The 27,296-nt window shown below is 42.6% G+C and overlaps 1 protein-coding gene across 1 annotated transcript in view; it reads left to right on the forward strand.

Moving 5' to 3' along the window:
• The first annotated feature begins 3,352 nt into the window (after positions 1-3,352).
• The window catches only part of SDC2 (syndecan 2), a 100,781-nt gene continuing 76,837 nt past the window's right edge, over positions 3,353-27,296 (forward strand). Inside the window, exon 1 of the mRNA XM_047842230.1 lies at positions 3,353-3,924. Within this exon, the coding sequence (XP_047698186.1) occupies positions 3,865-3,924 (60 nt within the window). The 5' untranslated portion in view covers positions 3,353-3,864. The remainder of the gene's footprint in view (positions 3,925-27,296) is intronic.

Here is a 27,296-nt window from a genome sequence, read left to right on the forward strand (position 1 = left end):
CTAGTAGCTTTCATTTCTATCATCTCATGTGTTCTGTTCCTTTTAATTCACAGTGCCCTTCCCCCCATTATTTACATGTCTGCATCGCTGTCTTAAAAAATTTTTTTTTAAATGTTTATTTCTTTTAGAGATAGAGACAGAGACAGAGAGCACACTCCTGATCAGGGGAGGGCCAGAGAGAGAAAGGGGGACAGAGGATCCAAAGCAGGCTCTGCTTTGACAGCAGAGCTCCCCATTTGGAACTTGAACTCAACGAACCTTGAGATCATGACTGGAGCTGAAGTCTGACACTTAACTGGCTGAGCCACTCAGGCACCCCTGCATCTCTATGTTTATATTCTGTTCATCTTCTATATTTTCTTGTGAGATTCTTGAGGTAGGTTGTTTATTCTTTCAGCAATCAGTGAGCTATTTGGGAAGTGATTGGTTTTGCTATTTTATTTGCTGTGCCCCTTAAAGCACAGCCCTCGAAAGGAGGGCATGAAAACATACACGAGGGAGAAGCCTTTGGCTTTAACCACTTGCTATGCTTAGTGTATTAGATATATGCCACAAAATTCCACTGAATTTTATTCAGTTAAAAAAAATTACAGTTAGCAGGACACACAAACAGGCTGCTATAGATTGAATGTTTGTGTCCTGGCTCCAACCCCCAACCCCCTGATCTCCAAGGTGATGGTATTTGGTGATAGGACTTTGGGAAACGATTAGGTCATTAGAGTATACCTTCCTGGATGGCTCTCATGCTCTTATCAAAGATGCTCCAGAGAACTCCCTCACCCCTTCCACCATGTGAGAACACAGCAAAGAGAGCCATCTGTGAACCAAGAAGCCTGCTCTCACCAGACACTGAATTTTCCAGTGCCTTGATCTTGGACTCCTCAGCTTCCAGAACTGTGAGAAATAAATGTGTGTTGTTTATGTCAATGATATTTTCCTTATAGCAGCCCAAACAGACTAAGACACGGACATTCGTCATTTCCAAGTTTAGACATGTTCCTAACACCATCAGACATCCCTTGTCCCCTCCCATCACCCCCCACTCAGCATGAGGCAGCTTTTCTGTACTCAGCTCTTAGGTAGGTGCTTTTCCTATTAGTGCCTTTTATGCCTCCAGATTATCCTTCTGACCAGACCTGTTAATGCATTTGCACACAGGATTTGAATATTTATTTGTTATCAAATACCTGATACTGTGTGACTCTCAAAAGTGTACCATTCCCCTTACCACACAGGCTCTCAATGCTTCAGGATCATTTATAAAAAACAAATCACTGAGACTCCCGTAAACACCAAGAGCTTAGGTGTATATGTCCCTCGAACAGATGCATGTACTTATTTATTTTTATCACTGTGTGCCCAAGCTGAATCAGAGAGCAGCCACTGTGCTTCTTGTTAGGTAGATGCCCCAATAAACAGCAATAACTCAGAGAGCCAGTAAATGAGTGCATTTTCCCCTTTCATTAGAGTTCTAATTTATTTGATGTTTGTAACTAGTGGGGAGAAAGGAGGTGTGAGACTGGAGAGCAGGCTAGATCTCTTCTGGGGGTAGAGGTAACATTTTGTGGCTCTTTGTATTTCCATCACACTGCTTATTTTCCTTTGTAAACTCCTTTCAGAAGTCCCTCTCCCCCCATTTCATGAAATTCTTCAAACCACAAGGAATCCATGTTAAAAATATGGCTGTAGCTCATTCTTCCAAAAACCAAGCTGGACCCACATTGACCCCATAGTTGCCAGCTCAGTTTCTATGGAATCAGAAGCATCTGATGATACAACTTCCAGTCTCCTGATTTTTTTCTTTTTTTTTCCCCATCCTTTGTCCACTCTTGTATTTCTCTACATTACCTTTTGGACTGCCAATGCCCTAGATTTGCCCATGGGGAGCTTCGTGGATGGCACTCAGCAGCAAAGGGCTGGATGCCTCTGAGTTTGAGCTATAACTCTCCAGTTTTCTAAAGTTTTTTTCTTTGAGATTTATTACAGTGAAAGGTTACTAAGACACTGTAATTCTCAGAATATGACTGTATTTTATTCTAAATTCAAAAATTACCATGGCCTCGTATCTATGTGTCCACATCTATGTATCTTAAAAGTTGACAATTCTTATGCAGTATAGATTGGGTTTTAGATCAAAATTTATTCAATAAATATTTATCGTGTGTCTTTACATACTAGGATTGAGAATACAGTGGTGAAAAACAGAGAGGTCCGCGGTCTCCTGGAGTGGGCATTCGAGGAGAATGGGTTCCACAATTCATTTACTCCATAAGTCAGAGAGAAAAGCAGTGTTAGAAACTGGAAGGGAATAGGTATTTGCCGTGTTCTCTAGTACACATACCATGGCCACAGATTTGAAAAAAAGTTTTCATCACAAAATATTTCAATTACTTCTTTTCAGGAAGTACATGCTCATTATTTTCTTCAGACTAGAAATTACTTTATCCTTTTCTTTGAAGTTCTCTTAAATCTGTTGTTATTCAGTGTCTCTATCCAATTTCTCGTCAAATTGCCCTATTTGTAGCTTCCTAACGTTAACACCTCAATGCTGAAATGAAGCCTATAAAATGACTTAGGGGCTTAAACTGTGTGTGAGGCAGAACTGGTATTTAAGTCCTTAATGAAATTATGAGCTTTGAAAGTGTTGCATTTTGAGTTTACAGGGGTCACTCCTCTTTTTTTTTTTTTTCTTTTGCAGAGGGCGGTTAAGGAAGGGTGAGGAATACTCTTACTACACATTTATTACATTTATTGTCTTCTCTTTTAAAATACAATTTTCGTGAACTTGTGATTTATGAGCAGTTCACACTGCTTGAAGGCATCTGTAAAGTTTGTGTATGTTTTTCCAACTCCCAAAGCAGTTTCTTTCTACTGGTCTAATTCTCGCAGGCAGAAAAGCTAAAATATGTCTCTCATTGCTTCCCCGATCTCTTGCCAGAAAAGTGAAAGGGGGCGGGGGACAAGAATATAGAGAAGAAAAGAGCATGAAGGTGGAGAGAGGGAAAAAGGAGAAGGAAGGAGAAAAATGAAGGAGCATTGGAGCGCTGGAGCACTGATTGCGGACCAGCAGATCCAGAGCGGCCACAGCGCGGAGCCACCGGCGCCCACTGGTCCCCAAAGCTGCCAATCGAGGCGTAATCCTGTAGGAATTTCTCCCGGGTTTAGCTGGGAGTCACATTGCCGCCTCCTCTCCCCCTGACGCCCGGAGGAGCTGGGAGAAGCAGGCAAGGGAGGGAGGGAGGGAGGGAGTGGGAGGAGGAGGAACGGAGGAGGAGGAGGAGGAGGAGGAGGAGGAGGAGGAGGAGGAGGAGGAGGAGGAGGATCGGGGGAGGGAGGCGGCGGCGGGAGAGGAGGAGGGGCGCAGCCGCTGAGCCACTAGCCCCGCTCGGACGCGCTTCTCTCCAGATACTCCCGGAGCTCCAGCCGCGCCGACCGCCTGCCCTGACCGCTCTGCCCCCAAACTTCAGCTGCAGCTACATTCCAAGCCATCTAATTTATTCCTCAAAACCAGCAACTGAGCCGCGACACTGGGAAGGAGTCCGCGGAGGAGTGAAACAGCGGCAGAGCAAGAAGAGCTCTAGAGAACAGCCTCCCAGGAGCAACAACTCGGCTTCGGGAGTGTAGAAACCAACAAGTGAGAAAAGCGCCGCATTCCCGGGGCGCAGCCGCGGGCGGCGAGAGCAGGCGCAGGAGGAGCCAGCTAGCGCCCCTGAGCCGGGAGCCCCAGTCCCCGAGCCCAAGCCGCGGTCGTTGCGGCTGCTCTGCCCCGGATCCTTCTGTACCGGCTGCGCCGGGCGCTAGGCAGTAGGCTTCGTTTCGCCCTCGTTGCAAGCGGCGGCTGGGAGCAGCCGGTCCCCGGGGAATATGCGGCGCGCTTGGATCCTGCTCACCTTGGGCTTGGTGGCCTGCGTGTCGGCGGAGTCGGTGAGTGGGCCAGGAGGGGGAAGCGCGTGCCGTTTCGGGTGCTCGGGGCCGCGGGGAGTCCGCAGCGCCCGCGGGCAATCGGGCAGCACCTCCTGGGGGATCCCTATCCCCGCTCCCCACCCGGACCTGGCGGTTGGTCCCCGGGGATCTACTGGGACAAATGCGCTCGCTCCTCCACCACTTTCCCCCTTGCCTTCCCTTCCCGCAGAAAAGCGCTGCTCGCCGGAGTTGCCGCGAGGTCCCCGGGGATGAGGTCCCCGCGAGAATCGCAGTTTTGTCTAACCGCAGAGGCCCGTGGAGTCCCTCGCAACTTCGCCCTCGAGGGGTCTTGCTTCCTGGCCCGACAAGGACCTAGGGAAAGGCGGGGGGGGGGGGGGGGTCAGAACAGTCGGATGGCCGGCGAGGGAACCCGTCCCCTCCGCGCGCTGGGCGAGACCCAGGGACAACCTGGAAACTTTGGGGTCCTCTCCTCCACACATCACCCCCCATGCTAGCTTAGCTTTCCTACTCAGTTGAATGCAAATTCTGGGGAGGTGGGGTTCCGATTTAAGAAACCTGAGAGTGTCCGGGGAGGAAAGTTGCAGAAGTTCTTTTGTTTGATGTTCTCTGTGGCTGGGGCCAGGTAGCAGACACTTCGTGGAAAGGCTACCCCCCCCCCACCCCCCCCCCCCCCGGCTGAGGCCCAGTCCCGGGTCCCGCGAGGTGCGCGGAACGCGCCGGAAAATGCTGGGGCCCGGGGCTCTGGAATCCCAGTCCTGCGGCGACCCCTCCTCCTTGAGGGGCGGAGGGCGGCCCCGCGGGCCCTTAGGGGCAGGAGGACATTTTAATACGGATTACCCTGGAGTGCGGCTTGCCGGACCTGGCCGGGTGCGGGTGACACCAAGCTCGGCCTCGGGTCGCCTGGCCATCGGGGACCGAGGCTTTCAGGCTGCCACGCTTGTCCTCGCGGGCTCTGGCAGGGGTGCTTCCGAGGGCCGGTGGAGTTTCTTCTCCCGCCCGGGTCGGCTGCGGGCACCCAGCCTCCCGCCGGCCGCGGCAATGGGAACTTATATTCTCCTCCTTTGGGTCGAGTTTCTGGGGCTGGAGTTTGTTTCCTACGTCGCCCGATGAGCGCCCTCTAAAGGGATCTGCCTCCTGGGCTTTTCTGGTCGGTGGCGGCCCCTACCTGGGCGCCCCGAGCTTTGCCAGGCTAAGGTGGAAGCCTGAGCACCCAGATACTGTCTGCAGCCTCAGTGCGTTCCGGGGCTTTGGTGACGGAGTGCAGCTGTTTCTGACCTTTTTTAGCTCCCCATACCTCCTCCTTTTGCCACCTAGTAACTTGTCCAGGATGGTTTTGTGAATTTTTCCTCCTCGCCTTTGGAGTGTTACTTCCCTCTCCCTTCTCCCTTCTCCCTCTTTTTGGAGTTGAAGCAGCAGTTCAGGAGTTGAAAACCTCTTGGGCACTGAGCAGCAGATGGGCGTTTTCCATCAGTGTGGGAGCCGCTGCGTGTGCCAGCAAGGTCCCCAAACGTTACTTGAGATTGAAAAGCAGGTAGAATTGTACACTGTACACAGAAGAGATGAGTATTTGGGTGCTTGGGCTGTAAAACAGAACTGCGAGCCTTATCAGTATTTCTCTTTGGCATATGATGGGCTAATCCGTTGGGACCGGTAATCTCCCAGCCAGTTATGAACTTTGACTCATTGTACACAAAAAGGAAGAGATTCTCTGTTTATTTCAGGAAAAAAAAAAAAAAAACGTTATTGCTCATCTCGTTGCAAAACAGGGCAAAGGGAGAACTCCCTCTAAAGGTTTTCAAGAGAAGCCTGCCTAAAAGGCTGTACAGGGGTAAGAAAGTCCTTCTTTTGGTCAATCCTGTTCAGGATTTGCCGGGAAGTGTTTGGGGATTCTCCAGAAAGAATGTCTCTATTTTCTGGTTCTCTGGATTTTTGCATAAATCTGATATTGCTCCTTAAGGAAGCTTTGTGGCTGAACTGTTTTCCTACCTGGTGACACCTTTCCCCTGAACTCTCTTTGTGGATCTAATATTTTTCATTTCCTACCAGGATTAGATGCTTTCCCAGTGAGCTCCTTCACTGTGGTCGATACTCTTTTCAGTAATTGGACTACCATCCAGAAGTGTGATTAGATATTTTTAAAATGTCAACTTGGAGACTCTAGCAGAGAGTCTTTGTTAGGCTGTTTCAAAGCCCAGGATGGCCACTAGTCCATATCAATTACTTTTTAGTTTCTGTTTCATGTATAGCGGCATCAACGTAGGTGAAGTTGATAGACTTAATTTTTTAACAATTAGCTATTACAGCACGTTATTTCCAGTGCCTCGTATTTTAATTTGAAAACTGCAGCAGTTTCCTGGGAATTAGAAGTAGTTAGAGGTCTTCCGAGCTTTAAGTCTGTCTTTGTAAAGAGGAAAGGAAAAATGTCTGCAGTTATTGAATTCTTGAGTTTTATACTAAGCACAAGGCAAGGTAAGGGCGAAGAGGTTCTTAGCAATGAAGGCTCAAAGCTATCCGTGAGAAGAAACTGTGGCCCTTCCTTTCTGGATGCTGGAGACAGCAGTGGTGATGCATTCATACTTTGCACCAGCAGGTTAGGGCTTTCGCTGCGGGAACACCATGTGAGGGGAAAGACTGACTGAGTGTGGCGGTAGTGATATGCTGCTGTTTTTCTATCCATTTCTTTTTTTAATGTGACTGTTTATCTTTAGAAATAATATATTGCAGACTGCTATAAACACATAATTGGAACTGGAAATATGTTTAAGAAGAGGAAGTGTTTTGAACTAGTGGAGTTTCAGTGTGTGTGAATTAAAAGAAACTGTCAAGTCATTTGGACCCATGCATTACCTCTCAGTGCATTATAAAAGGCAGGCTTTGGAAAGTTTGCATTAGAGAGAAAAATAGAATTGGAACCATATAACCTTTTTCAGTTCTTTAAAAAAAATATATTTTGGCTGCTCTAGTAATGAAACAAATTACTTTTGCTGGGGAATTTTATAGAATTTCTGTTTCTCTTTTAGTTGGGTGTTAGCAGTAGGTAGACATCATTGGAGAAAGATCTTGTAAGATCAGGCTTGTGAAAGATGGTTGTCCTAAAAGGAATTAGAGTTTGCTCTCCAATTCCTGTTCCTGGGGCCTGGTACATCTAGTTTTGAAGGGCTGTGTAACATGATTACTCACATAGCACCTTGAATAATCATTAGTTTGGAGAGGATTTCAAAAGATTACCTAGTTTTTTTCCTGGGCAGGAGTAATTCTCAAGTCTCCAGAAGCCCTGGGAGACCTGCCTGGTCAGCCACAGGTGGCCTGGAGTCTCCTCAGGTTGGCAAAGCCCTGAGGCTAATCCAGCCACCCAGAATCCCGACAGCTCTGTCATTAAGGTTTATAAGGAGTCTGGTCAAGCCACTGTGCTATTTGGCATGTCAGCTGGCAGTGATCCAATAGGTGGTATAAGGAATGTCATCTGGGTTTAGATTCTCACAACATAGTCCCTTTTCAATACTGCCAAAAATCCAACTAAATGATCTTGCTCATCATTTCCTTCTTTTTTTTATATTAAAATTTGTTTAATGTTTATTTATTTTTGAGAGAGAGAGAGACAGAGACAGAGACAGAGTGTGAGCAGGGGAGGGGCAGAGAGAGAGAGAGAGACATAGAATCCGAAGCAGGCTCCAGGCTCTGAGCTGTCAGCACAGAACGAACAGTGAGATCGTAACCTGAGCCAAAGTCAGAGACTTAACTGATTGAGCCACCCAGGCACCCCTCATCATTTCGTTCTTACCATGGAAGAAGACCTGCCATTTCTGCCACCATCAACAGTACACTCCAGTATCTCAAAATCACCTAATTCTTTCATGGCGCAGAAGCCAAAATAAACTTTTAGAGGGGGGGAAAAAAAACCCAAAAAAGCAGGAAGGAATGAGGAAGAGGCTTTGATGAAAATAAGCTAGTCTTATTTACTTTTTTTTAGTTGTGCCAGTACCATCATCTTCATTCTAGGCTTTTGGATTTGAATTTTGAAGACATCCTTGACTCATTCCACTTTGTTGACGTCCATGTCCAGTTGGACGTTAAATCCACCTATGTGGTCATTCCACAAACACTGTTCAGCACCTACTGAATGCCCGAGAGAAAGCATTGAACAAACCAGGCAAACTCCTCTGTGTTCTTGGAGCTCACATTCTAGTGATCCAGGTAGCTTCCTCTTTAGTTTTGTCTTTCTTGGGACCTGTGCCTTTATGTCAGCAGCTTTTTAGCTGTCCTTCCTGCCCGGATGTTCACCTGCTGTTGGATTTATCCTGTACCATTCTGATGGTGTTCCCATGGTCCTCAAACCTCCGTGTTTCCTTGTTATCATGGCATGGAATCTAACTAAATATCTCTGCCAGGTTTAGAAGATGCTCATAATATTGCTCTTTCCTATTTCTTCCCCCTTGATCACTCCCATCATGTCTCCCAGCACCTGCCTGCTGGCCTCACTGTCATGAACACTCTTGGGACACAGCCACCTCTTTAGTGTTTCTCCTTTAACATTCTGTTGATTCAGACCCAAGCCCCAGATGGCCTTTCATGTTTGACTGAGCCCTTGTTTTTATCTTTCTGTAAACAATACAGCAGACTAATGATGAGAATCGTTGGAAGTGTGTAAAAATACAGATTTCAGGGCTTCATCTCGGACTTACATGATCAGTAGCCTGAAAGGGGGTGGGGTATTTTTATGAAGCATCTCAGATGATTTTAATGAATCAGCCACATTTGGGAACCACTGGTCTGGGTCACATACTTTTCCCCTTCTTATATGCCATTCTGTGTTGGTTGGTGGGCTCCTGGCAGTATATAGCTGTGTGACCTTGGGAACCACTGTAAACACGAAGGGCTTTGGCATGGGAGGCGGACAAGCTGGGTTCACATGCTGGTACTTTGCCACTTACTATAGTACTTGGACAAGATGCTACAACTCCAAGTCACTTGAAAAAATACATATGTACATGTGTATAATTTGGACCTGAATGCCTTTATGACAAGATTATTGTGGGCATAAAATGAGGGTGCATAGGAATGGTGGTTGAGGCACAGAAAGTACTAAGTGGTTTTTTTCTTCCTTTCTTGGCCTCTGTTTTCTTGTCTATGAAATGTGGGAGCTGTATAAGATGTTCTTAAGCCCTCTGACATTCTAAGAGGTGAATTTTCTCTTCCATTGAGATCGATGCCATATAAGGGGAGGGCCCTCTTTTCACACATTTCACCCCTGCTCAGTGCTGAGCTTGGTAAATAACTGTTAATGATCCATACTTAAATGCAGGTGCCCGTGGCAAGGGCAGCCGGGATCCATCATTTCTGCTGAAGCTCAGCTTTGCCCTGGCCAGTGAAAGCAGTGTGTCTGGGATCAACTGAATCCACCGACCCATGGGTGTACCTGGGCTAGTTTGCCAGTTTTGACTCACTAGACCTCAGTTTCATCAACATTGCAGTGTTGGCGTGAAGAGTAAACAAGACGAGGTCAAGTCCTGCAGTCATTGGTGTACATCCATGCTTCCTCCTGTTTGGTTCCATTGAGATTGTAGCAGACTGGAAGGAGAGAGTCATGTCTGTATTGCATGCTGGAGTGAAGCTGGTCATCTGAAAGGAGGTAGCAGGGCTGGTGAGGGAATGTTGGGCAGTGGGGGTGGGGGGAGTGGAGAAAGAGAGTATTTTTTGAGAGTAGAAATGCATGAAATTTCTCCTTTTAGCAATTTGAGTTTCGGTTCCTACTATTAAAAAATCTCACTATGTTTTGACAAGTCTGTTTCTGGGGCCGCATTAGTTTTAGCAACAAGGCTGGAGGGGTGACTGCCTCTGAATAGCAAAGAACACTGTTGAAATAGAATTGTGAATGTTTTTCTTGATTATCTCAAAGAATTGGTAGGACTGGGAGAAGGGGAGAAACCTTGAAGTCTTTGGAGATTTCCTATTTGAATTTCATATCAGCAGAGAGAGGCCAACTGGTATGCACTCAGTGATGTGAGAGCCAGCTCCTGGTCTTGGACTTCAAGCTATGGAAAATGTTGTTAAAGACAAGACACGTTTTTACATTTTTTTCCTCTGCTGTTCAATTCATTTTGTCAAAAATGTCACAAAGATGCAGAAAGTGCCCTTTACAAAGCATTTGGATGTTTATTTTCTTTGACGATTATACAGGTATATTAAATACAAATAGTACTGGTATTTAAGGAATATGTGCAATTAATAGAGTTTAGTCTCATGATAAGATGACACATGGAATGAGATACTCTTAATCTTAAGGGAAGATTATTTTTTTCTAGTTCTTATCAAGAAAGAATAAAAGTCAAATATTAGTTTTGTGTGGTATATTATTAAATATAAAGACAGCAGAAATAAATGTACAATATTTAGGGCAAAAGTGAGGTTTTGCATACATGCAGTTCATTATCTTAATCCCTGTGGGACCTCAGCTTCCCTGTGTATAAAATTATGGAGTGAACTAGAAGAATTTTCTGTCTTTAACATTTAGTTTTTCTATATGCTTCCGGGTAAGATTGGAGAAATGTTAAGATTAACTTAATCAATAAGTAATTATTAAGCTCCTGCCAAATACTTACTATTTTATTACTGAAACAAGGAATTCATTCACATTACTGAAAGGTAAGTCATTTCCAAGAGCTGATGGTGATCAGTTAACTTGAATGGAGTGTTCATCATGTACTGGGATTATATACGTTGCTCTGAATGTTCATGATCTAGTGTTTTCTCATATATTTTCTGATACAAGCCAGTGTAGCATGAAGTTGATGTGATGGAATTCACTTTCAGTCTCGACAGAAGAAAACATAACTTGTTGATATAATTTGGGGGGCCTTTTTTCTTTTAAGTTTATTTATTTATTTTGAGAGAGAAAAGAGCCTGTGAGTGGGGGAGGGGTAGAGAGACAGATATTCCAAAGCCTCCTGACATGGGGTTCGAACTCATGAACCATGAGATCATGACTTGAACCAAAATCCACAGTTGACACTTAGCCAGTTGAGCCACCCAAGCACCCCAACTGACACACCCCGGCGCCCCTAATTTAGAGGGCTTTAAAAAAATTTTTTTTAATGTTTATTTTTGAGAGAGAGACAGCGCATGAGCAGGGGAGGGGCAGAGAGAGAAAGAGACACAGAATCTGAAGCAGGCACCAGGCTCTGAGCTGTCAGCACAGAGCCCAGTGCAGGGCTTGAACCCATGAACCATGAGATCATGACCTGAGCCAAAGTTGGACGCTCAACCTAGTGAGCCACCCAGGCGCCCGTTAGAGGGCTTTTTAAGGCATAAGTCACTGACGGGTCTCAGGCTTCTCATTTGGTTTCTGGCCTAGATGCCCATTTCTAGAGAGGGGACTTTAACTGGTGCCTTCCCCTCAGCACTGGAGGGGAACCCAGTGTAAGTGCTGTGGTCACCACAAACAAGAATCTAAATGAGCAGGCAGTATGGTAGACTGGCTCAGAGCCTGGTCATTGGAGGTCAGACTTGCCTGGGTTTGAATCCCCTTCACTGTGTAACTTGAGACAGTTTTCTTAACCACTCTGTGCTCAGTTTTCTCCTCTATAAAATGGAATATTCTAAACAAGATTTTTAGGATTATGCGAGACAGAATATGTAGGAGCTTTTAACACATGTTCATGTTTTATGTCATGTGTTAGTTACTATTCTTCTGATTCATGGTTTTCTGCCTCCTTAAAGAGTGGGGGCTTTATACACCACATGGGCTTATCTGATCAGCTCCAGCCCAGAGACTGGCCCAGGAGATGAACGATTGAGCCTGCTCTTTTTTTTTTCTTTTCTTTTTTTTTTTTAATGTTTATTTATTTTTGAGAAAGAGAGACAGTGTGCGAGTGGTAGAGGGGCTGAGAGACAGGGAGACACAGAATCCGAAGCAGGCTCCAGGCTCTGAGCCATAAGCACGAACCGCGAGATCGTGACCTGAGCTGAAGTCGGATGATCAACCGATTGAGCCATCTAGGTGCCCCAAGCCTGCTCTTTCATAGCTGGGGTTCTCTTTGCTGATTTGAGGAGGCCTAGCTCTATGTTGAGACATTGGAGATATGTTTGGATTCAGCTTTTCTCTAAACATGGGTGATGTGAGAGGATATGTCATTAGTTATTTCTGAAAGGGTCTTTGCAGGAACTAGATGAAGCTGTGAGTGTTAAGATGTGAATGCCCATTTTTTCCAGTAATTTTACCTTTTCAAATCTATCCAAAGGAAATACTCATAGCTAGGTAAAATGTGTTTATTGAAGATTTATTAATAATAGTTAAAAAATGGAAACAACTTGAGTGTATAATAATAGATTAGTTAAATAAAAGATTCTAAATTATACATTAAATATCATACAGCCATTAAAAATATGTTTGAAGAATGTTTATAACTTGGAAACTGTTTATAATAGACAAAAAGTCTGATAAAAAGCTATATATAGTGACACTAAGGTTATATTAAATAAATTTATATGTGTATGCATAGATCTGTACATGTGATAAAATGCACAGAACTAAATATATGCATCCACACAGATACAAACGAGTACAAGTAAAATTTAGGAACTCTGAATAAGATTAGTGGATTGTGTCAATGTCAATATCCTTGTGATAGTCATGATAGTTTTATGAAATGTTACCATTGGCGGAAACTGGATAAAGAGTAGAAGAGATTTCTTTGTATTATTTCTTACAACTGCATGTGAATCTGTAATTATCTCAACAAAAAAAAAAAAATCAATTTAAAAAAATGGCGCCAGATGCAGAGAGTTTTACCAGTACGTTCTGCCGATCCTTGAAGGAGTAGATAATAATTGTTGTTATAGAGCTTCCAGAATGATAGAGGCTGTTCTTCTTCATTTTATCAGGTTAGCATTACTGTATGTCAAAATCAGACAGGGAGGGCATAGGAAACAAATCTGCAGGCCAGCTTCACTTACGATGCCAAAAATTTACATATAACATTATCAAACTGAAAATGGCAGCTTACTAAAAAACTGATGGAGCCAAATAGAGTTTATCCAAGGAATGCTTCAACATCAGAAAAGCAATGCAGTCAACAGTTGAAGGGAGATAACAATATAATCATCTCAATAGATGCAGGAAACATCTGAGAAAAGATTGTAAAAATGTTAATACAAGGGTCTCTAATTTCTGGTTAACTGAAGGTTTACTATTTAAGGTTAGTACATCTGTGCTGATGGCTCGATTCACTTGACATGTTTAGCAACCAAAAGGTCACTGTTTACTGAGTCGTGAGGCAACAGTGTCTAGTTGCCTGGGTGACAGGTGTGTGACAGTGCAATGAAGTATGGGGTCATAACATATGTAGATTCTAATCCATATGAACTTGTAGTTCTGGCTTTGCCGAGTTTCAGTTTTGTGCTCTCCCAAATTAAGATGACACAGGAGATGGTCTTCAGGGTTTTGGAATCCAGTGTATTGGGGTTTGGTTTTCGGTATTACCACTTGAAATCCACGTGACCTCTAGGAAATTTCTTATCATTTCTGACTTTGTGTTTTCAGTGTAAGACCGAGAATTATAATATTTTGCTTTTTGGTTATTTTGAAGATTAGCTTCAATAATGACTGAAAACTTCTAACGTGCTTTAAGCACATTTGATTCTCTTTCCTTCTAGCTTTAAATTTTGTGATTCTGGAATACATTCTACATGCATAAATATGTATGCATATGTTTTTTTTGTTTCTCACTTGCATTTTGACCCCTGACACCAAGGGCCATGTATTTTCACAAATTTATGACCAGTTTATTTTTTACCAGGCAGGGTGTGATGCTGAATTATACTTTCTTTCTGCCATCATCTGTTTCCTCAGTTACATTCAGCTAAAGCTCAAAAGAGACTTGCATACAAGTTGAAAATTTAGTTAAGACTTCATGAAAGCTTCATAAAACCTGACATAGTACTTGGGATTACCATTGTAAATGCTTACAGAAGGTCAGTATTGGAATCTTATGCTGTAAACCCTGATTTATCTGTTAGGTTTGCTAATGAATTAAAATCTTAATTTTATTTCTGCCCCGCTTTGAACTCATTTAGATAAGAGTGGTGAGTATTTTTATTTCATAATTTGGGCATCCCCCTGCCTTTTGAAAGTTCACATTAGGCTATTGCATTTTTATGTAAGACCTATCTTAGTACCTGTTTTCACTAACTGAAAGAAATCTGAAGAGAATTTTCGCTTTTACGAAACAAGGCAAGAAGTGAAAATACGTTGAGCGTTTGTTTTGTGGTGAGCCATTATGGAGGTGGCATGTACCCTAAGCATCAAGAGGGGCACCGCCAGTCTCCTTCCTGCAGAACTACACACAGCATCTTCGCATCAAACCACTGCAGCTTTGAACTGTGTGAGCATCTGTGCTTTATCTTGATTCATTTTGTGTATCCATTAGCAAGATGTGTCCTAAGATACCAGAAAAGCCTAAGGGAGGTTATTTTTTGGGTCTGGGAATGCTCAAAGGTTTTTCCCGTATAAATTACTGGTAATTGCTTCTTCGCTTTCTGCCACTTTGGCTTACGAAAGGTTTCATGGGAACTCTCTGCTTTCGGATAGCGGGAGGAAACTGTATTAGATTTGATTAGATTTTTTAATGGTTCTGATTGGTTATTGAATGAAGTTTTATGTTTGGTAAGTCAGTCAGTTAAGACTTAAATCATCTTGGCACATCGACCAAGAGCAAAGCTCTTTGCTGGTCTTGCAAGGTAAAAAAAGAAATTACGACATGATACCTACCTTTAAGCAACTATCATCTACCTTTTGATTATTTAGGGGAATTGAAGATGTATTGGGCCCATAGATAACACGTGCATTATATGTATCAGTCTGAATCTAGTTAGACATGCCTAGGAATCAAAACTGCCAAAGAACTATATCTACAATTGAGAGGGATAAGAAGAACCCCTTGTAGAAGAGAAGTCACTGCTTTCCCAGAAAAGCAAAAACAAAACCTTCTTTGAAGTGGCATGATGTGTTGGAGAAAAATAATTCTATTCATGACCTGAAGACATTTGATGTTCAAGTTTTTTTCTCTTTCCCCATCTGTTCTCTGAGGAAAGACATCTGGGTATTAAGATGTATGAAAGACACAAAGATTAAGAAATTGTTTAGAACCTGAATAATTTCTTGGTGTTTGTATCCAAGAGGAGAGAAACCTTACATTTCATATAGTCTAATTTTCCATACTCTATAAACTTGGGGCACTGTCAGGTGAGAACTAGACCTTATGTGTTTGGCTAAGATCAAATAGTCTTAACTGATGAATGAAAGAGGTATAAAAGTGTCAGGATGATTTTTATTTTATTCTTTTGGACTCTGCCTTTTTATTATGTAACAATGGATTTAGAGCTGGAATTGACTTTTAAAGGGAAACCCATCAGTATTTGTCCAATATCATATAGTTAGTGGTAGAGCTATATATTGGACCTAGGCCATCTGATTTGTTAGTAATTTTTTTTTTTTTTTTTTTTTACCATAAAACATTCCCTTTCTGGCTCCTTCTTCTCCTTCATTGTGCACATTAATGATTAGCACCTAATACACTTACTTCTGGCCCATGGTTGGTACGTAAATGCAATATCAAATGGAACATACATTATATGTTATATGCTCTGAATCAGTGTGGTTAATGTGTTCTGTGCAAAGTGAATAATTTAAAATGATGTTTAGATAATTTTTTAACTTGCAGCAAAACTTTTGCTCTGGTGGACTCGATTATTATCCACAAACATTTTGGCTAATTCAGGGAGGAGAACAGAAAGCACTAGGATTTGGAGATACCAGGGGCTGATGTAAATCCTAGGAAGATTGTGGACACTTGTAGACAGAAAAGGAGATGAAAGGTTCTTGGAGATAAGAATCAAAACTAGAAGCAAAGTCCTCATGAATTAATACCACATTTTATGGGATTAAAAAAAGCTGCTATGGTAGGTTGAGGGAAGAAGAGCGTTCCTTAGATTTTTATACTAAAAATATGTCAGTGCTTTCCTGGAAGAGAGAGGCTGAGGCACTTCTGATCCAGGTAGAAGTACTTTTTTGCTCAGTTCCTTTTGCTGGTGTTGGGCGTAGGGTCATCTTTTCTCCCAACATTTTTCTCTTGAAAACATTTTTGGTAAATCTTAGCGTAATAACATAAATATATTTGCCTCATAGTTTTTCAGAAAATTAGTCTGTGGGGTGGTATTTTTAAGAAATGAATTTTATTAAAGGACACTAACATTGAAAATTACTACACAGACGTCCTACTATGTACTTAGAGCCATGATAGGCACTTTCCATTCTTGTCTGTAATTGTCTCACAACTGCCAGGCGGTGTTTGCCACGACTGCATTTTATGTGGCCTAGCAGAAGTTAGATCCTCGTGTTTTGGGGGCTTTTTTTTTTTTTTTTTTTTAGCTTTAAATAGCCCTGACATGATACTATTATCTTTCAAGAGAGCAGTGAAAGTATTTAAATGTATAACCAGTTTTTAATACGGTCTAACAGGTGTAGCTCAGAAAAATGAAGTGTCACACTTCATTTGCATTGGTTGTCCAAATACCCTAGATCACCCATATTCCTTTTTTTTTTTTAAGTTAATTTATTTATTTTGAGAGAGTCACCAGGGGAGGGGCAGAGAGAGAATCCCAAGCAGGCTCTATACCAGTAGCACTGAGCCCCACGTGGGGCTCGAACCCATCAAACCCACAAACGGTGAGATCGTGACATGAGCTGAAACCACGAGTTGAACACTTAACTGACTGAGCCACCCAGGTGCCCCACCCATATTCTGATTTCTTTACCAACGTGGAGCCTATTGCTTTGATGGCTTCTCTCCATAAGCTTGTGTCTGGTAATGGGGGAACTAAGGAGTAGAATTCACAGGGTCTCTTTAAATTCTCAGCTCTGCCAGTGTCTGGCTGTGTGACCTTGGGCAGATTACTTAGTCTCTCTCTGCCTCAGTTTTCTCATCTGTAAAAAGGAGATTAGTCACAGTAGCCACCTCATGGTGATGCTGTGAGGATTAGTGAGTTCTTGCATGTCAAGCATTTAGAAGCGTGCCCGCTGTGGAGTCAGCACTGGTCTCTGTTGATGCTGATTGAAATGGATGGCTGATTAGATGTGCTGATCAAAGAAGAGAGGATCCTCTTTGGAGGTTTTGAACCTGAGACTGAGAAAAATGATGGTGCCATGGACCAGATGGGAAAGAAAGGATAGGCTGATTTCTTTCTTCTTTTTTCTTTTCTCAATGTGGCTATTGTGTTTTGGTGAAAAGAAAAGGTGTTTTAGCCTCTCTAGCTCTTAGCTCTGGAGAGTGAGGGGCATGTTCTAGATCACTGACTCGCACCCCTTCCTGCTGATTAAACTCATCTGAGGAACTCTGAAAAGCTCTGTATGCCTGGGCCCCACCTGGGACATCAGACTCCGTGGGGGGTGGGGCCCAGCTGGCTGTAAAAGCTCGCCAGGTGATTCTAGCTTCCAGAAGGTTTGAGAATTGCTCTGGGTGCCTTCATGGATTCCTCCAGCTTAGAGGCAAATCTAGCAGGTAAGATTTTGTCTTCTTCTTCTTAAGTTTATTTATTTTGAGAGAGAGTGAGAGAGAGAAGGAAAGCATGAGTGGGGGCAGGGCAGAGAGAGAGGGAGAGAGAGAAACCCAAGCAGGCTCCTTGCTGTTAGCTCAGAGCCGGATGTGGGGCTCCAACCCACGAACTGTGAGATCATGCCCTGAGCCGAGTTCAGATGCTTCACCAACTGAGCCACCCAGGCACCCCAAGATTTTGTCCTCTTAAACCATGTTTCCTATTGCTTGTGACCAAGCCCCATGGATTGCAGTGGCTTCCCAGGACTGTGGCTGCCTGTCACAGTCCAAAGCTGTATACAAGAGGATATGCTTGCTCCCTTCGGGATTCTTCCTTTTCTACTCTTCTCTTCAACATCTTTTTCTGTTGGCTCATACTTTTCTGATAGTTTGTGTTGGTAGATTATGATACATGCTCTTTACACAGAAGATTATATACCTATAAATTAAGTCTTTCTGAGGATGTCTTTAAAAAAAGGAAACATTTCCCTTTCCTTTCAAAAACTTTCCTTAGTGGAACAAAGGATGCTTGTCCTCCTGGCCTGGTTGCAGAAAAGCATGTTTGGTGAGCTTATTAGATTTGCCTGAGTTCATGCTTTGAACAGAGAGATTGTGTTTTCCTGATTGGGAATGTGTCCTAGAACTTGTCTGAAGTTACTGATCATGTATAAGCCCCACACACGTGTCTTAATGATGGTCCTTTTCTTCAGTTTATACTTTATTACTTCAGCTCAGCTACTTGGACCTCGTTCAAGTTGAATTAGTTCCATGGAACTCTACTGTTTCCGGGGTTGAAGTAGGGAAGAGCGAGTGCTTTTGGCTATCCTGTGAATAAGACGTCTGAGTTGTCTTTAGTTCTTGCTTCAGTAAAAAAGCAGCGGCCCATTATCTAATCTATTCATAGTTTACTTTGTTCAGATATCTAATTTGGGAACATGTTTGCCCTCACTCAATTCTGAAACACAATTTTCCATCCCTTGAATAAAGGGGGCTATCTTTAATTTACTCAGGAAAAAAAAAAAAAACCTTGTTTAAGAATTCTAGAGTTTTCAAAGCTTTTAAAAATTGCTCTGCAGGATAACATTAAAGTGCTCACCCTTTAGAAACTGCCACTCAACATGTATCTGTCCCACAATGGAGTTGGAAGGATTATTCTGAACAAGCTGTTAAATAAACCATTTGCTAGGATTCATATGCTTTTAAACCTAGTAAGTCTGTAATATCTGGAATGAAATTCAACATTGCTGGGTTTTTTTTTGGGGGGGGGCAATCGGTGTAAATGTCTTTCCAAAGTATGAAGCGTACATGTAGACTAATCTTAGAAATTAAGGGAGTGGAAATGTGAATTCTACCCCCCCAACCTTAGTGTGTCCTTGACACATAGATGTTGCAGAGTGCTGATATAATACAATTTGTACATAGAAGTGTTTGTTCTCATGGGGTGCCTGGGTGGCTTAGTCAGTTAAGCTCAGGTTATGAGCTCATGGTTTGTGGGTTCGAGCCCCGCGTGCGGTTCTGTGCTGACAGTTCAGAGCCTGGAGTCTGCTTCAGATTCTGGGTCTCCCTCTCTCTCTGGCCCTCCCCAGCTCATGCTTTTCTCTTTCTCTGTCTCTCTCACAAATAAAATAGACATTAAAAAAAATTAAAGAAGTGTTTGTCCTCAGTGGAACTTGGAGTCTATCGGGAGAGTCATTAACCCAGGCATTAGGTCAGTTCTCTAAGTGTGGACAGGTCAGCAGTATCTGCATCACCTAGGAACTTGTTAGAAATGCAGCTTCAGGGCCTGACTCCAGACCGACTGAGTCAGAAATCTGAGAGTAGGACTCTGCTTTAAAAAGCCCACCGGGTGATTCTGTTGCATGCTACTAGAGATTGAGAGCTACTGAGAGTGGTTCCCACCCCTGCTGTCCCAGACAGTATTGAATGAGAGCCCCTGCTTGTGGGGCCCGGATATCAGCGTTTTGTTTTTGTCTTTTTTTTCTGAGCTGCCTTGGTGATTCTAATGTGCAGCCATGCTTGCGGGCCGCTGCATTAGGGCCTCGCTACTCAAAATGTGGACGCCAGACCAGCATGAACATCACCTGGGAGCTTGTTAGAAATACAGAATCTCAACCCCACCTGAGACTACTGAACTGTAATTTGCATTTTAACAAGGTTTCCGGCGACTCATAAGCACATTAAAGTTGGTGAAAACAACATAGAAATAGTGAGTTTTCTTCCTAGAAGCCGGTTCTAGAATGCCCTTCATTTACAAGTTTTGTGAGGTAGGCAGCACAGCAGCTTTGTTTGGCTTCTGCCTGGTGTTGACTCAGGGAAGCTGGCATTGATCGGGGGAGACAGTTGGCATGGTAGCTATTGCTAAAAGGACCTGGGACCCTCGGGTGTAACAACAGCCTGTAAGCCGTCATCAAGGGAGTGATGGCAGTTAAGACACTTGCAGGTGCTAGCAGCAAAAATCCCAACGCAGATTGGCATGAAGAAATCAAAAGGAACATTGTGGCTCAGGTAATGGGGAAAGTCCAGGAATGTGAATAAAGGAAAAGATAAATCTGTTTATCTTTGGCAGATTGGTAAATGCTTTTCTTTTAAAATGTTTTCAGTGAAGTGGTTTGCATCTTTAACTGCTAAAGATTGTATAAATAGAGGCCTTTAGCACATCAAACAATGGTGAGTGCCACACAAAGGATGAATTGCTGTGTTTACCCTCTCATTTGCAAGATTTTGTTTCCTTCAAAAATATATATGTGTGCGTGTGTGTATATTATATACATATATATATATATTTGTATCTTACTCATTACAGAGAGGATTTGAGGTGATTTCCATGACTGCATACCTTTTCCACAACCTTTAGAAGAAATTATATAAATGGTTGAATTATACTCCTGCAACCAGAGCTTTCTAAAAGCTTACCGTGTAATGTTTTTCGAAAAAAGTTTTAACAGTCTTAAATGATAGAAAAATAATACATGATATTCACAATAACATGCTATTTCCAAGCTTCTCAACTGAATGCTTATTGTCCTTTTAATAAAAATGTGGACTGCAGGCACATTTGATGTAAATGAATTAAAAATTTCATTTGCCCAGAACTTTGTGTATTACGTTAATATGATTTACCCAAAACACTATTGTTGGTTTAATAAATATTAAGAGAACATTTGTGAGTTGCCTCCTGGTGTTTGCTGTTTCTCTCCTTGGGCATTAACTACTCTTGTGAGTCTTTACCAGGCTGTTTTTGTTGTTTTGTGCCTTGAGGTATAAATAGAAGCAGAGAACCCGGAAGATTCAAACAAATTCCATACCATAAACTATTTGCAGATGTGTTTAGTATTCATTCAGGAGAATTAGTCTATTTAATATAAAATTACTTTCTTTTAGTACTCTAGAAGTGCAAGAGGTTCAGTTTTTATTTTACTGGAAATTTCAAAAACAGGAGTAGAAAGATTTTCTGGGGGTGCCTGGGTGGCTTAGTTGGTTGAGCATCTGGCTTCGGCTCAGGTCATGATCTCATGGTTCCTGAGTTTAAGCCCCGCATTGGGCTCCCTGCTGTCAGCGCGGAGCCTGCTTCGGATCCTTGTCCCCCTCTTCTCTCTGCCCCTTCCCTGCTTGTTCTTTCTTTCTCAAAAAAAAAAAAAAAAAAAAAAAAGAAAACAACAACAACAACAAAAAACTTTCTGGAAAGCATCATCATCGACGAAACACCAGGAAGATATAATGTAATGACTTACATTTGACCCTTTGTCTTCCTGGATCTTCCTTCTTTTGGACAATCAGGAATGAAAGGTGTGGAGGCTTTTGAAGGGGCAGATTTTGATTGAATGGAAGGAAGACCTTTCTAAAAAGTGGTCGCAGAGGGAATAGACCACTTCAGAAGTAGCGAGGCCCCACACCTAGAGGTAATAAGCAAGCGTGTGTTTGGCTGTTTGACATCTTCAAAACCTCAGCTAGCTGGGAGGTTAGCTGATGTTTACAGCTTCCTACTAACCTTAGATTCTGTCGTTCTTACCGTATGTTGAAGTTGAAGGCTGAGCCACTTAAAATATATTTTGTTTCCTGTCCTGATAACTTGGCCTGACTGAAACTAGACATCAGGTTTGGCCCTTGGTTGAAGGAGTATGGCATTCTGGGACAAACTTTCTGTAGACTAACCACAAAACCTCTCTTTGCCCAATTCAGGGGACCGTGACTTGACTTGGTGTGAGCCAGAGAGATGTGTACCTGGGAGATAAAGTTGCAGTGGGTGGCCTTGAGGGGGTAGGAAGAGAGCCTCTAGAGGTGGAGAGGCAGAGGGTCTCTAAGGTCACAGGGAAAGGGGCCACTGGCAGAGGTTTGGGAGGTACCTTTGGCCTGCTAAGCATCCATTCTTCTACTGGTTTGCCACACCACACAGACCGACTGGTCGAGGGCAGTCATGTCGTGCCATGATCACACATGACCCATGGTTCCTAGCACAAAGCTTTCCTCGTGAGGCTCAAGCAGCCATTGTGAAAAAACAAGACTGAAACAAATGGTGCACAGGGACTCTGGGTTAGGAGCCATTTCTTTACCTCTTTTGCCCAAAAAGCATGCACTGTGTGTTTCCTTCTTTATCCTGGGTGAAGCAAGGGAATAGCAGACAGGTAGCCAAAAGACTTGGATTCTTGCAGCTGGCCTTCCTCTCTGACTCTCGATTTCAGCTTAGGTCATGATCTCTTGGTTCCAGGGATCTAGCCTTTAGTCGGGCTCTGCACTGGCAGCACAGAGCCTGCTTGGGATTCTCTTTCTCTCTCTCCCCCTCCCTCACCCCTCCTATGCACACACGTGCTCTCTCTCTCTCTCTTCTCAAAATAAACATTAAAAGAAAGAAAATTTCCCAAATGCCTATAAAATTGATGGGAAGAGTTATTATGAAGCAGGTGAAAAATGTGATCATGACCTGTGATCTGACCCCCCCACCCCCTGCCAATACCCCCAGTTTCCAGCTCATTAGCCCCAGGCTGCCAGAGGAAAGGAGCCTTTCCAGGCTGATGGGCCTAGTACAAAGTGCTGTCCTCGTCCTGCCTGGATTTGAATTTTCTGGGTGGCAGTGGGATGGATTTGTTAAAAAGTCACATTCTTGGTTCTGACCTTAGTCCCTGTATTTGAATGTGGTCAAAATGTACCGAAGTTACAGAATAACTGCTCTGGCTGAGTGACCAGAAAGCTTGGACTAAGTTTCTGTGGACCCCACTTCTATGCTCATCTTTTGGTGCTTTTAGTTCCAGCTCTGAGGTCCTCTACAAAATGCAAAATTTGCCACTGAGCTCCGGATCAAGACCTACATTATTGGGAAAGCGGTCATCTCAAAAAAGTGCAGTTTATCTGGTCATGCAATAGGCTGAATGTCAAACAGTATCTTTTATGCTACTTGCAGTTAATGTACCTAATATTTAACAGCTCTCTTGAGATTTAACTCCCATGCTACAAAAAGTCACCCACTTAAAGTGTACTGTTGAGTGGATTTTAGTATTATCACAGAGGCATCGGTCACCACAGTCTAATTTTACAGCATTTTCATCATCCCCAAAAGAAACCCTGTATTCGTTAGCAGTCGCTTCTCATTCCAGTCCCCAAGCAAGTCCTAGGCAGCTACCCACTTACCTTCTGTTTCTGTAGACCTGCTTATCCCAGACCTTCCGTGTGAACGGAATCCTCCGATGGTTGGTCTCCGTGACCAACTCTCTTCACTTAGCATGACGTTTTCAAGGTTCATCCACGTCTGAGCGTGTGTCAGGACTGCATTGCTCTTTATTGCTAAACCACACCCCGTTGTATGGATATGCCAAATTTTGTTTAGCCATTCGTCAGGTGATGGACATTTTGGTGGTTTCAACATTTTGGCCATTAGGAGTAATGCTGCTTTGATCATTCACGTACAAGTTTTTTGTGTGGATGTATGTTTTCGTTTCCCTTAGGTCATGTGGTAACTCCATGTGGAACATTTTGAAGAGCTGCCAAACTTTTCCAAAGTGTCTGTAACATTTTACGTTCCCGCCACAGTGCACAAGGCTTCCAGTCTCTCCACATCCTTGCTCATGCTTGTTACTGTCTGTCCTTTTGCTTATAGTCATTCTGGTGGGTGTGAAGCAGTATCTCATTGTGGTTTTGCACTTACCTAATGACTAATGATGTTGAGCATCTTTTTGTGTTCCTATTACCCATTTGTGTTTCCTCTTTGGAGAAAGGTCTTTTTAAATCCTTTGTTTTAAAATTGGGTTATTTATCTTCTCACTGAATTTTAAGAGTTCTTTATATGCTCTTAATATAAGTCCCTTATCAGACAATTCATTGATATTTTCTCCCATTCTGTGGGTTGTGTTTTCATTCTTTTGATAGTGTCCTTTGAAGCACAGAAGTTTTCAATTCCTATCAAGTCCTATTTATCAATTTTTTTTTCTTCTGTTGCTTTTGGTGTTATATGTAAGAAACTATTGCCTAACTGAAGGTTGCAAAGAGTTATTCCTGTGTGCTCTTTGAAGAGTTTTGTGGTTTTTAGCTATTACATTTAGGTTTATGATTCAGTTTGAATTTTTGCATATGTTGTGGAGTGAAAGTACATTCTTTTTTTTTTTTTTTTTTTGCATGTGTTATTTATTTGTCCCAACACGTTTCGTTACAAACACTGTTCTTTGCCCCGATTGTATGGTCCTGGCACCCTTGGTGAAAATCATAAATGTAAGGATTTGACCATAAATGTAAGGATTGACCATAAATGTAAGGATTTATTTCTGGAGTCTCAATTTTATTCCACTTGTTTATTTACGTGTGTGTGTGTGTGTGTGTGTATGTACACAAACACAAGGGCATGTTAAACTTGGTTGTGAATGCTGTCTTTCCTTTGGCTTCAATTTAGGTGAATAGGAAATGGAACAAAATTTAAAAAGTAGGAATTTCAGACATTAACTGCATAAGGAGACTTGGCCATGAGGTCCCTCAAGCCTCTGTTGAGTCCACTTGCCAGGGATACACAGAGTAGGTAGCCGGGTGGTTGGTATGCTTCTCTTTTTATTCCTTTCTCCCCCTTCCTCCTGAAGTGGAATATGTTGTGGAATGTTTTGGAGTGGGGCACATTTTAGATCTGTGGTCTTGGCTTAGCCTTGCCGGTCAGGACTTGGTTAAGTGATCGTCAGGAGATCTGAATCTCCTTCACCCTGCATATGGATTCTTGGGCCTGAAGCCTTTGGCTGTAAAATGAAAGAGCTTGACTAGATTCTAATGCTTCTCCCCCAATACCCCCAATCAACTTGAAATTCTGTGATTTGTGTGCCTGGCCAGCCCCTAAAAAGTGGTACATCTCCTCATTGTCTTCTGTACATAAAACCAAAGGAATAAAGACCCCTTATTACTTTTACTCCTATTTTCCTGCTGATTCTGGTGGGAAGAGGCTGGGAAACAAACAAATAGTGGGAATGAGTGACTAGCCCTCCTGTTATTTAATGTAATGGTATAAAAAGCCTAGTCATGTGCTCTTAATGTTTCTTGGTTATCTTTATGTTTAAAGACGGAATGCATGACATAGCGAAAGGAAAACGCAAGATTTTGCTGTATGCAGTATGCTTCTGCCTTGTGGATATAGTTGGAGAGACTGCCTTACCTTGAGAGCAGTTAACTACAGATAAAGAGTGAAACTTACTTCAGAAATGTCTTAATTTTATTCTTGGGTTCCTGGGAATTTAGAAATACAGGCTTTTAATTATTCACAGCTGGTGCATGAATAGAGTGGTAATAATAATTAGGAATAAAATGGCTCACCTCTTAAGCTGTTAGTTTTAATCCCCTAAATTTTTTTGATCTGAAGTCTTGAAGTCTGGCAAAGTCTTGAAGTCTGGCAGAGTCTTCAAATGGAATATTTGGAGGAGGTCCATCCTAGGTTTTGGTCAGGAAGTATGCAAATCTGCCTTGTCTTGCTAATTTGTTACAAGGGTTTTGATGGTTTGATTTTCATGCCTTCCAACGAAAAGCACACGTCACACAAAGCTAACCCACACTTAACAGAATTTATCTGGACATCCTCACTGCAGACCCCCATTAGGCGGAAACCAGAAAGAAGTACCATCAGCCTGCATCAAAGTATATGGGGCACTTGTAGCTTCCGATGTGGTCCTCCGCAGCAGGACCATTTCTGCTGGAGGAACTTGGGCTTGTTAGGGGAGAGAGCCTTCGCTTTAAAGGCTCTTGTGAATGGAGGCTGAACCAGGTGCTGCCCTCACAACTTCCTTGGGATAAGAAGAACTCTTTCAATTCTGATAGTAGTCTTAAAAATCATAAAGCTGATAAAACAAGATATTTACAACCCCCTTTTTATAAAATCCTCAGATTCCAAAGTATTAATAGTTTATTGGAAGAGTTTACTTCCCATGGTTTCTTAATGTTTCATCAGAGACATGTTTCAAATGATCAATATTTATTAGAGAGTAAGTATAAAAAATAGCATGTGTTCTTGAAGAATGATTTGGATTGAAGTTGTATTCTGAGAAATTTTAAAACAGCACAATAGATGTTTTCTTTTTAATGTTTACTTATTTTGAGAGAGAGAGAGGGGGGGAGAGAGAGAGAGAGCAAGCAGGGGAGAGGCGGAGAGGGGGAGACACAGAATCTAAAGCAGGCTCCAAGCTCTAAGTTGTCAGCACAGAGCCTGATGCGGAGCTCGAACTCACGAACCACAAGATCATGACCTGAGCCAAAGTCAGACCCTTAACTGACTGAGCCACCCAGGTGCCCCAACAAAATAGATGTCTTATGAGAACATGTAATTGTATCAAATTATTACCTTGGCTACTTGGGGAGAAGAAAAAGCTCAACTTTATATTTCTTATGTCAAGTTTTTGATCGCAATTAACTTTGCATTATTTTAGAAGTAGTCGTATAACCTTATTTGTGTGAACAAATTGGTACTTTTCCTAACTAATGCTGGCCGCTAATTTGGCTGTTAGTAAATAGTTATTAACTGAAACTAAGTGATTCTCCTAATACATCATCTTTACCTTTGTCCCCGGACTTCCTGGAACAAGATGACTTTTGTCAGGTATAGTTGATAGAAGAATCCTGCCAGGGAGACTTAGCATTGACAACCTTTTTACACTTGGAAGCACACCTTGTAAAAAGCTCTCTTGAATCACAAGTGGAACCCATTTTACGAGGTTAACCTGTTTAAGTCACCTTATATTTCCAGGAAAACAAGATAGAATTATTTTTACTTTAGGGCCATGGCCCTTCAGTGAAGAGAGGCTGTGACTTCATGGAAACACTAATCAGTATTAGAAATTAGTGTGATATCTATAAATTCAGCAGTTTCCAAATGGGTGGTTTTTGCTACTTTCCTCACTTTTGCAATTTCATGAAATCTTGTTTGTCAGAGTGAACAGAGGAGCAGTAATAATTCCACTAATAAGGAGTTCTCTATCCCTGCCCCTCAAAGAGCCTCCTTTCCCATCCCAGACTGTTTATATATGATCAGCATGTGGACACCGTGCATGCTTATGTTTTAAGTATTTGCTTCTGGAGAGCCAGCTTGAAAAAGCAAAACAGAAAAATCCATTGGCGTTTTGAGAGTTGAATCTGCAGAAGATGTTGTTTGCAATGTGCCGAAAACATAAGGTCCAAACAGCCGGAACAGGCCTGGTGCCAGGCAATTTCACTGTGAGAGAAAGAGGAGGTCTGAAGCAGTCCTTTTAGGATTATCTCCAACTCAGCAGCTGCTGTCTGAGTTTGATTATGCACATCCTGCTCTGGGAGACCTGCATTAACCCTCGGGGCCCCTGGGGA

The sequence above is a fragment of the Prionailurus viverrinus genome, chromosome F2 (assembly GCF_022837055.1).
Source record: "Prionailurus viverrinus isolate Anna chromosome F2, UM_Priviv_1.0, whole genome shotgun sequence".
In the NCBI taxonomy this organism is placed as follows: Eukaryota; Metazoa; Chordata; class Mammalia; order Carnivora; family Felidae; genus Prionailurus; species Prionailurus viverrinus.